Source organism: Temnothorax americanus, unplaced genomic scaffold (assembly GCF_048541705.1).
Source record: "Temnothorax americanus isolate GAGA-0224 unplaced genomic scaffold, ASM4854170v1 Scaffold24, whole genome shotgun sequence".
Lineage (NCBI taxonomy): Eukaryota > Metazoa > Arthropoda > Insecta > Hymenoptera > Formicidae > Temnothorax > Temnothorax americanus.
Window position 1 is genome coordinate 181,221 of NW_027509381.1, and position 13,070 is coordinate 194,290.

The 13,070-nt window shown below is 37.6% G+C and overlaps 2 protein-coding genes across 5 annotated transcripts in view; both read left to right on the plus strand.

Moving 5' to 3' along the window:
- Window positions 1-13,070, plus strand: part of LOC143898848 (uncharacterized) — a 28,195-nt gene extending 15,125 nt beyond the window's left edge. For 2 of the 4 annotated variants that reach the window (XM_077408631.1, XM_077408632.1), the window contains exons 7-9: window positions 797-988; window positions 6,353-7,755; window positions 8,923-13,070. In XM_077408631.1, the coding sequence (XP_077264757.1) occupies window positions 797-988; window positions 6,353-7,755; window positions 8,923-9,586 (2,259 nt within the window). In that variant the 3' untranslated portion in view covers window positions 9,587-13,070. The remainder of the gene's footprint in view (window positions 1-796; window positions 989-6,352; window positions 7,756-8,922) is intronic. The other 2 variants (XM_077408633.1, XM_077408634.1) reach the window with 2 other exon arrangements.
- LOC143898851 (uncharacterized) lies at window positions 12,193-13,070 on the plus strand. Its single transcript, XM_077408636.1, has 2 exons — window positions 12,193-12,387; window positions 12,467-13,070. The coding sequence occupies exons 1-2, from the start codon at window positions 12,193-12,195 to the stop codon at window positions 12,587-12,589; spliced, it is 318 nt and encodes a 105-aa protein (XP_077264762.1). The 3' UTR covers window positions 12,590-13,070.

A 13,070-nucleotide genomic window follows, 5' to 3' on the forward strand; every position in this document is an offset into this window, starting at 1 on the left:
ATATCCCGAAAAAGATGATCGCCAGCGGCCAGCGGGTCGACATTATAGTGCCGTTCAATAGGTGCCATTGTCCACAGAATATTTCATATTGACACTGACATTTGTGGCTGGGCACGACATATGACGGCGCAAAGAATCTTTCAATTTTGAGAACCTTCAAAAAAGGTGACTAAAATTTATGTTTTGAATGTCTGACGTCTTTAGTATTGATCATAATTCTTATCATTTCGATGAAAACTTAAATTTTATTCGGAAAACAGGATATTTCTGCATAGTTTAGGCCTTGGAGATCCATACTTGAGTTACAGGTTGTGGCGGTATTGAATAATTTTATAAAGCTTAACCCTCGGTTGTCACACCACTTTTTTAAACATTTTTTAAAGGATTTTTTTAACATGATGCCACTTAAAAAGTTAATTTTTTATCATGAGAATACATTCTACAATGTTTAAACTTAATTCTAGAATTTTTTACGATTTATTTAAACTGTTAGTTTTTGAACTAGCATAAAGTTATTGTTCCTGCTGTAGCAAACGAACTACATCATCAAAACTCTTGTCATTTCAAAATTATTGTGGGGGCGCCATCTCCACAATAAAATTATTAGGGGGGGGGGGAGTGTTCTGCCCCCACAAAGTTGGCTCCTATATATACACCAGAAGCGTTCTGTCCTTGTTCAATTTTTAGTAAGTAACAAAGATAGAAACGATGCGGTGTACACCTGAGTAAAGTTTTCGAACGCAGCCATAATCATTTTATGCAGGAATGTAGGTAACTAAAAACTACATTTGCGCAGGAACTCAGTGACGACTATATGGAGATGAGAGAAGGTCTTGATCTCGGATACAATGTCAACACGATGCTGGTTGCCGTTCTTGGTAACCCGTGGTTCACGAATCGCTACATTTACTGGTGTCTGAGCGCTCTGCTGCTTAGCTGGCCATTACGAGTAATCATTGAGTACAAAACGCAGTACGCTGATTATCAGGTAAAAACAATCTGGAAGTCAGGGACTTTTATTTCAACCGTTTCGCTTGAGATTTTATTATTATTATTATAAATTAATCGTTATATATAATTTCGTTTACTTATACTATTTCAAATAATTTTTTTTATTCGTTATCACGTCTTCATCCTTTATTTATTATAAAATTATTATTTAATCATTGATATTTTATGTTTATTAATATCTTGTAATGTCATCCCTGATTGCATACATGGGCACGTGCACGAAAGAGATAGAATACATTACGCTCGACACACACGAAGAAAGAAAGAGAGAGGTTGGATTAAGACATATAAAGTAACATAGAATATCTATATATAGAGCTTCAGAAAGTATGAGACAAATTGTAGGAAATGGTAGGTCTCACCAAAAATATTTTTTATTAAGAAATTTCTGTCTCTCCTTCGACGCATCTTTGAGAAGTTATGCATCCTTGTAAGATCACACACACACACACACACACACACACACACACACACACACACACACACACACACACACACACACACACACACACACACACACACACACACACACACACACACACACACACACACACACACACACACACACACACACACACACACACACACACACACACACACACACACACACACACACACACACACACACACACACACACACACACACACACACACACACACACACACACACACACACACACACACACACACACACACACACACATACCTACACACACACACACACACACACACACACACAAACACACACCACACACCCACACACACACACACACACCCCCTAACACACACACACACACACAAAAACACACACACACACACACACACAACACACACACACACACACACACACACACACACACACACACACACACACACACACACACACACACACACACACAACCACACACACACACACACACACACACACACACACACACACACACACACACACACACACACACACACACACACACACACACACACACACACACACACACACACACACACACACACACACACACACACACACACACACACACACACACACACACACACACACACACACACACACACACACACACACACACACACACACACACACACACACACACACACACACACACACACACACACACACACACACACACACACACACACACACACACACACACACACACACACACACACACACACACACACACACCCACACCCACACCCACACCCACACCCACACCCACACCCACCCACACACACACACACACACACACACACACACATCTGAATGGTATACATCACTTCAGTCGACAGTCGGAGGACACAGATTCCCTATAACATAAATCGATTCTTTTGATGAGATCTACCATTCTTTAAAAAAAAAAACCCCGCATTAATTATTAAGAAATGGGATCTCGGTAAAATCGGCTAATTTTTTTAATATGTTGTAGCTTATTTTTTAAGCTTATATATATACTGAACAAAAAATGTAATGGGCTCAAAGCTAAATAATGGACAGTTTTTTAGCTTTAGTTTAGCTACAGCCAATCAAACACGAAAAATTCGGGCTCTGCGAGTATTATATTCCTACTTTTGGCATAACCCAGGACGACCAAGATAACCTAGAACAACATGGACGTCACACATACACACACGCACACGCACCCACGTATAACAAAATGTCTGCAAAAAGACACTACAGTGGCTGTATTGTCCATAAAATCCATAAAATATGTGATCTGACGACATTTTGTCATTGGGAAAAGTTATTGTATTCACCTAGCACAATTCGGTACAATTGTAGAAAATTTAAAAATGTGAAATATTTTCTCACCACTATCCCCTTTATTTTTAACCCTTGCAACTTTCAATACTTTTCAGGCCGTTTTTCTAGTTGTGCTCGACTAGCACAATTCAGCACAAGTCGCAGAATTTTATTCCCTGTCACAATTCAAAAGTTGTAGTGGTCTAAAAATTTTAATTCCTAAAAATTGCTTTCTTTAGATGGTTGTGCTGCAAAAACTAGCGATTTGCGGTTGTTTTATCATTACAAAAAGTTATTGTGCTCGCCTAGCACAACTCAGCACAATTTTAGAAAATTAAAAAATGTGAAATTTTTTTTCTTATCTCCATCTGTTTTGACCCATTATTTTTAATCCCTGCAATTTTTTATACATCTCCGGCCGTTTTTTTTGTTATACTCTAGCGCAACTCAACGCTGCTTGCAGAAGTTCGATAAATGCGTTGTAAAAATAATTATTACACAAATTATCATTTATCTACCAAAAAAATTGGGTTTGTTTCGGCAATAGTGCGGAGCTGGTATAATTTTGTTTTTATTTATTTTCTTAATTGTTATTGAAGTTATCGATCTCGCGTTTGCGGCACAAGTCAGCACAAACATAATACAATATGGCACATTAAAGAAAAACTTAAAATTCGGAAAGTACGGGGCTATAAAAAAAATTTTTATTTTTAATTTTCTTGAGTACGCTTTGAGTTACAAAATTGCGGTTTGTGGCACAATACAGCACAAACGTATAGCACAATGCAGCACAATTAATAAAAATAGAGAATTCGAAAAGTGCGGGGCTAACTTTATACACGTATAAAATTGGGCTGATTGCTTGGTCGTTCTCTTCGTGAACGCAGTATACATATGAACTTTTTTGTTTATTTTGATGAGTAGAATACTCTCCTGAAATACCCTCTTTTATAGAACTGAATAAAAAAGGGGGTGTAAAAATCGCCATTTTTTGTTCTCAACGGGAACCTCAACGGGAACCTCTAAAACATGCTTTTTATGTTACCTTATTTGAGGTTGAAAGAAGAAGGAAATAATATAAATATCCCAGGTAGCACATATTAGTTTCATATACGTTTTTTGAACGTATACATAGTTTCATAACAGTAAAGAACCTATTTGTTAAATTTTTCCTTTCAAAATTATAATTTGCTTTATCTATATATATAATAGCTTTAATAGCCTTTTTTGAAACATTTAAGTTTATATTGCACTAATTATTACACAAAATAAATAATTTTATTCATGCACATATAGCCACTTATTTACTTAAATTAATTTTGTCCTACCGGTCTTAATCTATTTGTCATCGGACAAATCTGAGCTTAGAAAACTTCCAACAGTTGCAAAATAAACATTCTGCTGAATGTGGCCATTGAAAGAACATTTATATATATATATATATATATATATATATATATATATATACGTGTGTTCCGTTTTGAAGAACTTCCTGAACTGGTGCACATCAGTAATGCAATTAAGTTAGAGTGAAACAAATATATTTTGTTTCACTTTAACTTATTGCACGAATGTGCACCAGTTCAGGAATTTCTTCGAAAAAGAATAGACGTCATAGATGGTATATGCATAAAGCTTCTAGAATATTCTCACGCATGTCTCAAAGACGTCATAAACACGTTCAAAAGACGTGAAAAGTAGAAATTTTAAGTGTCTTTATCTAAAATGTCTTTATCATTAATAAATCAAAACGTTTCTATAATAGTTCTTTAAACGTTATTTTATCGGAAAAGAAACGTTCTAGCGAACGTTTTTCGAATGGACATTTTTACTCATGAGAAACGTTTCTAGAAATCGGTTATAAAACGTTTCGGAAAAACACTTATAAACCATCTCTGAAATGTGTATGTGCTACCTGGGATGTAATTAGACTCGTAAAAGTGTCAATAAATAATCAACGGCAAATGCGCGTCAGGCGCTGTACTTGGTACGCAAATATAGAAATTAATAATACACATATATAATATTCCAACTTAATAAACTGCGCGCCGATTTTTTATTGGACTTAAAACACAGTTATCATTGGAACATTAAAAACCTTTCCCTCCCCGGAATTAAATCAACGCGATTTAATTATCTAAAAACTGTAAAGAAATTATTGCGAAAAATATTACCTCAGCCAGGGAAATTCCAGGTTCGAATCTTGCAACATTTGTAAACACTGATTCTTACTATCCACGCACAAATGTATGCGTACACTCCTATCCCTACTCCCCCCACCCCCACACATATGCGCGCGCACATGCACGCACATACGAGGCACCAAGCTACGTCCTTATCTTACATATACGTAACATTTACTTTACACAAATGAACTTTATAACTCTCATTCAAAACTTTTCATCTCTTATTTTAAACCGCTCAAACACAGCTATTTTGAAACACGCTTCAAAGACATTCATTATCGCTTCTAAAATATTTCTCGCAGTTTCCTGATGAAAAGAGGGTAATTATGCAGTATAGGGGACCACCCTCTGATAACCTTGATCTTGATGACATATGTTGTTAAGGTCACCCTTCTGAATGACCTTTAGAAGGTTTTAGCCCTCGGTCAGTTTGTTAAAAGGTTATTAACAAAAAAATTTAACGAATAAAATGTAATATTCTGATAGCGTATATGATTATATGCTTTCATATTACATTCTTCACTATAAGCATGAGTTGTCCTTGATTACCTTTCCTACTATTGTTGACAACATAAAGTGTTTAGACATTGGACATATGCTATAATTTGAAAATTAAATTACAGCATGTTTCCAATGATCGCCATTTTTAAGTTTTATATTCATTTTACGAAAACGTGTCAAATGAGCATAATTATTTTATCAATATTGAAGGTGAGAAGCTTTATACATTACATTCTTTTATTTATATATACATTACATTTTTAAAGCGGTACATTGAATGGAATATTATTGAATGTCTTTTTTCATTCATAATTTTGGTCTTTTTATAGGGAAATAACAAAATTTATCATTGTACGGTTCGGGTTTTCAACTTTTCATGCAAACCAAGGTTTACCCCCACCCACCCCTGTCTGCGGAGGAGGGGCGGTAGCTATCGCCCTTTCTTCGTCTACATGTGTACTGTCTATACACATACCAGCAAATTACTTTCTTTAACACTGACACAAACTGGCAAATTTCTCAAACTTTTTAGTTAATAACTTTTTAACAAACAATAACCAAGGGCTAAAACTTTCTGAAGGTCACTCAGAAGGGTGACTTTGACAACATATGTTAAAGTCAAGGTCATCGGAGGATGGTCCCCTATACTACATAATTACCAAAATTTATTTTTAATTTTTATTTATTAACATGCTATGTCTGTTAAAATTTTAATAATTTTGTCTATAAATTAAATCAAAACAGCTGGAACATTAGAGAGTGTCCAGAACATTTTTATCCAAAATTTGATTAAACACTTTAAGGAATTTAAAAGTTTAACAGATTACTTTTTTCTATATATAAGATGATGTACGATGAAATCTACGAAAATAATGCAAGGCGGGTCTTCTGTCAGGTTACCAAGCTGTTTGGCGTAAATTATGATACACCAACCTCCGGTGAACCCATCCACGCATCTATGAGCCAGCTAAGCCAGCCAGGCTCTTACATGCTGGCGCCCAGTTACAGCGAGGCATTACTGATGGAACCAGCAACGCCTCGCAACAAAGAGCCGGAACAAAGGCAAACGGATGTCGCAACCGACATGGTGCCCAGCTACTCCGAGGCGCTTCTCTACGAGCGTGCCGAACAGCACGATCGTCGCAATAATGCGATCGTGAATAATGCTGGATGCGCGAGCAATGTAGAGGCGTCTTGCAACGTAGACGATCCTAAACGAATGCTATCCCCGATGCCATGCGAGTGCCACTGCCCTTGTCCTTGTCACGAGAATGTAAACGACTACGACCTCAGGACGATGAACGAGCGCAGCTACATCGAGATCGCGACCAACAGAGAACACTTACCAATGAGCACCGAAGTTAGCGATACCTTCGAGAGTGAATTAGCGACGCTACGGACAACGGCTGATGGGCGATTGCATCCTCCCGCACACTTGGCTCCCTGTTCCATGGACGATCTCCAAGTCAAAGCGTCTCCAAGCAGATGCAGCAGCTGTGGCAGAATTTCCGTCAGCACGCAAACGATTAACACTGACATTCCACATCCTCCCCATGTTGTCACTAAAAACAAATCTAACGAAGGTTCTCAGACTTCGTCGGCGGATTTTATTTCCGGCATGACGTCTGAAAGAGAGTACCGGGCTATACCCCGTGACATTTCCGAACCTAATTTAAGATCACGATCGGAACTAGCGGAACTCCCGAAGGACAAGGTCAGAAGCCTGGAGAACATATTAGAGAACGAAGAGAAACTATTAGGAATTGGCAAAGCTGGCTTTGCCAACGTACAAACAAATCTTCCGTACGAAAGGCCGCATCCTCCCGAACGCTACAGGAGATTCCCGGCCTCCCTTCCGCCCTCTTTGACTCATCATCGTTCCCTCTCCCTTGACGAGACAAGCGTTTCCCCGAGAAACATGGGTGCTATTCCGAAAACCGAACCGCGTAGCAAGATTATGGTGAATCCTATGTCAAACGAGGCCTGCTGGAAGCTGCCCAACTCGAAGACGTATTTTTGCTTGAAGTCGATCTTGAAGCACAACAGGCGCAGCTATACGTTAGTGACCGCGGACGAATTTCAAAATCTCGCCGAACAGGATGCTAACCGTGGTCTTAGATACCTCGACAGTTTCGACAGAAGCGAAAAGAGCGATCGCGATATTCAAGTTGATAAATTGGCCGATCATTCGCGCTCGAGGGAAAGATTGAATCCTAGGAGGAGGATGCCGTCCTTCGAAGAATTTATGTCGGCAAAAGACAAAATGTATATTAATGATCAGAAACAGGAAAGCACTAGGTAAGTCTCATCATCACCCTGCTTTTGTTGTATTGTATTAATTTTGAATGATGAGCAATCTTTCTCTACGCATATTTTTTGCGATAATTCCAAGCAAGTTTTATCGATTATTATTGCTGATATTATTTACTGCTTATTAATAATTATACTGTGCTTTGTTTCTGCTTACTCACCACGTAATGGCGAATTATGGCTGTATTCCGGTATATTATGGCTGTATTGTTATTAATTGGTAATCATTTCATAATCATTGTTAACTTTCAACTTGGCGATGTATACCTTACAAATATATTCTCCTGTATATTTTATTCAGGTTTACAATCTCTTACTCGCGATTAAACAAATTCTCAAAAATTTTCCGAAAACTATTTAAGTTAAATTTATACTCTTCTTGATTTATTTTTTTAATTATTTTTATTTTATAAAATCAAAATACTGTTTAAAGAAAGAGATTTTTTATATCTTGTGTTTTTCTTCGTATCTTTTATTACAGGATAATTTTTAATTCTGCCATTAATGTCCGCCAAATTGAGAATTAACGTTTACAATCTATGACTCAAAGTTAAGGCAATTACCGCTTATTGGGATTGACGGTCGTGACGTCACAAGGCAAAATGGCCGGAGAGAGTAGGTCACTTGTCACTCTACAATATGACGTATGTGCTTATTCCCTGAACCAAATTTTTACCAAAATTATATGAAATAGGGGTAAAATTTTCCGGGGAGTGCCACTATGTATATAGTTTTTTGTTACCGATTTTCTGGAAACCGGTTTTTCCAATTCTTTTAATTAAAAAATTGGAAAAATTAAAAAAATCGGTTTCCAGAAAATAGATAACAAAAAACTATACACTCTGTAGCACTCCCCGGAAAATTCTACCCCTATTTTATATGTTTTTAATACAAGTGTACGGTCCAATAGTTTTTAAATCGATTTATTTATGTGGCAGCCGGCGACCTACTCTTTTTAGTTCTGTTTTCGCCACCAGATAGCGTATCGCAGTTTAGCCAGTCCCAATAGATTAGAAAGAGGAATGTCGCATAATGTCCGAATGCAATATTCACTTAGTTCCATTTCTAACATAAGTTGCGAAATAACTATAAATTGCTATAACTGCAGAATACGGTATACTCGAGCGAGTGGAACAATCGATATTGTCTTTGTAGAACGCTCATTTTCGCCAGTCCGATACAAGAAGTCTTCCCTGGTGATCCCTTCGGCGGCAAGGATATCGTGCCACTGAGAAATTTGAGGGAACGTAGTACCAGAGAGGGCGATCCCGTGAACAATCCAGCCATGCTCACTCGGCCAAGTCGATCTTTGACCGTTCAAGACGCAAAATGCTTTTCTACCAATTATACCAGGAATCCATTCCGACCCGACAGCACCACGTATCCGTTACCACATGTCACGCATCCGCACTGGCATGAAAGAGAACTCCAGTATCTTTTACACAACAGACACCCACTCGAGCCAATGGGCACTTCTACTAGAGCGCAGGAAGAGACACCGCGAGCGTATCGAAGCGTCGACATCTCGTTTGCTTCCTATGACGGGATGCTCTCCGAACGCGCAAATAGATGGTCGACGAGCTCGAACGAATATGATGATAGATCTCGCGAGGGTCATACGGCTAAGCCCAAGTACTTATCGAATAGGAGACGCCAGACAGCCGGTTTGACCAGATCGCTCACCGAGAGGCGTCCGAAGGTCGCTCGTCTCGACAAGAACTTCCGGAGAAGCTTCACAGGCAGAGTGGAAGATTATAGAATGGATTATAGAATGGAAAATGCCAGACGGACAAATTTCAGCATCGAAACGTCGTTGTAACAAGCGTTGATTTTCGGGTGCTAATTGCATCGGTCTCGGTTAGACATGACTGCGGTTATAATTCCTCTGCTGTGTAGAATGTTTCTCTAAATTGCCATGAAAAACTCACAATATCGGATGTTTCATTGCGATAATTAAATATCGAGTAAAAGAATATCTTTACATCCTATCATATAGTTCCAAAGTTTACAGAAACGGTACATACAATATACATATAACAATATAACATCGGAAAGTATTGATATCTGGATAATTCTATAAAACAAAACAATCTCGGCTTTGCATCATAGAGTTTACAATATGATTTCAAAAATATCTTGATAAATGGGCATATGATCTAAAAAGGAACAGCAGATTAACTTGGAAGTTAATTAATCCAGATCGTTGCATTGGTGCAATTCACTCCTAAATAAGATTACTAGTTTTTCTCCCCTGCCTACAATATTATAAATGGGACTATAATCTAATTAGGGCAGGGAGTCACTGAGGATTTTGCTGACTTGAACTGTCGGCATGACTCATTGTCAGCCTTAAATTGTTACTTCTTTGTTCCACGCTACTTGTATCGTAAGTATCCGTCCTACTACTTTACGAATTAACCATATACGCGAACGGGTCATGCCATTTTTCAAAAGACATTCCAATGCGGGCTATTGCCCTTAGCGCCTTCACTTAAAGGCACTCTCGAAAGAGGACCATAATGTTACGCGCATTTTGGAAATTTGACAATCGGCTATCGGAGAAGCTCGGAAAATTATCCCGTATGTACATACTTGTGCATTCAGCGTTAAATACCAACTATCATCGTTTCAGAATTTTAAGCTCACTTTAATTTATCTATGATTCGTATCAGAATTCAGGATAGAATTTTATACATAATTTTGCTATTTTATGTGTGTAATACAAAAACTATTTAAAGAATTAGAATACATACACATATTAATATACATTAATAAATTATGTACATATATGTATATTATATATACATATTATACAGGGTGTCCCATGACTCGAGGTCCATGCATTAAGGGTGTGTTATTGAAGTCATTTAGAGTTGAAATTGTTTAATAAACATATATCCGTAAATGTTCCTGACAGAACCACAACTATTGAAAGTTAATATGAATATTTGAAACATTTTCAAATAAATATCCTTGGACTACTTTCTTTGGGGGCATATGAAGTCAGTAGTTTATGCAGAACAATCTCGCAACAGAGATAAAGTTGTGAACAGAATTATGATGGATGCAGCAACGCAAATAAGAAATTCTCCTGGCATGGTGGAGCGAGCTATTAGATCACTTTTACCGAAGACAAGACTTTGCATTGAATCTGCAGGAGATAATTTTGAACAGAATTTGTAAATAAACAAGTTAAATTAAATGTATTTTTTCTTTTTTTTTTTTTAAATATTCACATCAACTTTCAATGGTTGTAGTTCTGTTAGGAAGCATTATTTACGGACATTAAACAATTTCAACTCTAAATGACTTCAATAACATTACCTTAACGTATAGACCTCGAGTCATGGGACACCCTGTATATGCATGTATACATATAAAGACCAGTCAAATGAAAGTGAGTCAAGAAAACTCTTACTTTTATTTAAAAAAAGTTTTTGAAAATAATCTTTGAAAATAGTTCCACAGCTCTTCAGAGCTTGATAAAATTAGACTGGGCGCATAGTATCAACTTACATCGACTAAACTGTTTAATAGATGTCGAGCAGCAACAACGATTTCTTATCAACTAAACAATTTAATCGAGGACTATATTATTACAGAATGAGTGTATCCAGTTTTAACGAGCTTCTCGTGTTAATTCCCAGGTAGCAGGATGACGTCTGAAGACGTCTTAATGATGTTTTATTTTATTGATGTTAAAGATGTCACTAAGCGTAATTAATACGTCATTTGACGTTACTCGCTGCTACTTGGGTTAACCTATGTATTAGAAAGTACAATATTTTTGTCGATAATATATACAACTTCATACTCTGGCGTGGTAACACGATCGATGATAGTCGATCGACACTTTCATCAAAAAGTTATCAAACTGTCTTTTGACTTTTTAGTCGAGTCGATATCAAGTTGATAAGTAAGCGCGTTTTCATAATAACTCTAAGCTTTTTAATGATCTACTAAACTGTAAATCGACGCAAATAGTCGATAGTATGCGCCTATAGTCTTATTCAGGAGCCATGGCTCCTCAATTAATGCTAATATTGCCTATATCACAGCCATGCATCCGGCTAGAATTGCCAAGTTCTACTTACTACATCTTAATCAGCGCTCTTGCTATGATACAAGTTGTTTTAAGCCCGTATCAGACGGATTGGGATTGAGATTGGATAGAAATTTAATCAATCAGAATAGAGAAAACTTACCTCAAGTTTAGTGAACTTTGCTGATTGGTTTGACTTTACAGCACCGGGATGGTAAGACCTGTCCTCTTTCAAACAGTTTCTATATTTGTAACACCAGACGTTACATATATATCATCTCCGCGTTCTTTATCGAGCAACTTTACAGTTACTCAACCTAAGCAGCAGAAGGGCTTGAAACAGTTTTTCAGGGCTTCCAGAAGCCGCTGATCAAGGCAGCGACATGGACGCACTTGACATCCCTGCTTTCACTCTCCCTTACGACGACTTGGCTACCAGACCTGTGTTTTGTCTGTTGAAGAAAGATAATAGTCTCCTCAACCGACAAATCAGGTTCTTCCACATGTACCAATGGTGTTTGGGTGTTAGCTCATCGGCTGGCAATGCATCGAAAGGAATATCCCTCATTTTGATCTCGGTGAATAGGCTTTTTAGCTAATCCGCTAATTGTTCATTGGCGCATTTATATAAAAATGATTACGCTATTTTTTTCTCAGGAATTTCTCATGAAGGTGAGAACTAGCGCACTTTCGAAGTTCAAGGATCTGCTGATCAGCTTTCTGATCACACCCACTTCACCGACATCCTTGATCAGTGACCTTGGGCTTCTGCCTGGGTGACTGTCCGACAGATTGGAAATATTGTGACATAAAAAAAAAAGACACGCTTTTACGTGTCAGATGTTGACCATATCTTTCTCTCTTTATCTTTTGTATCCGAAGAGTAGGACTTTGGGCTTTTTCAGCCTGTCCTTCTCTTTGCAGCTGCTTTTTATAACGCTGCTATAGCAAACTCGAGTTTTAGTTAGACCCGATTCCGCAACTGGGGACTCCTCCAGTCGTTCGCTCCCTAGGAATACCATATCTTGGAGGACTTTGTTTGAATTATTTGAATTGTTAAGGTCTCCGCACAATGAAAAATACAGGCAACAGAAACAATGAATAACACAGGCAATAGATTTTATCAAAAGCCGTGTATTAATGTTACACCAGCTTTATTCCTGATTTCTTATTTCTAATCGTTAATATCTGTTCTTTGTTCCTTATATTTTTCATTGTGCGGGGGCCTTTATTGTTATTTCTGGAACAAAATGGAACTAAA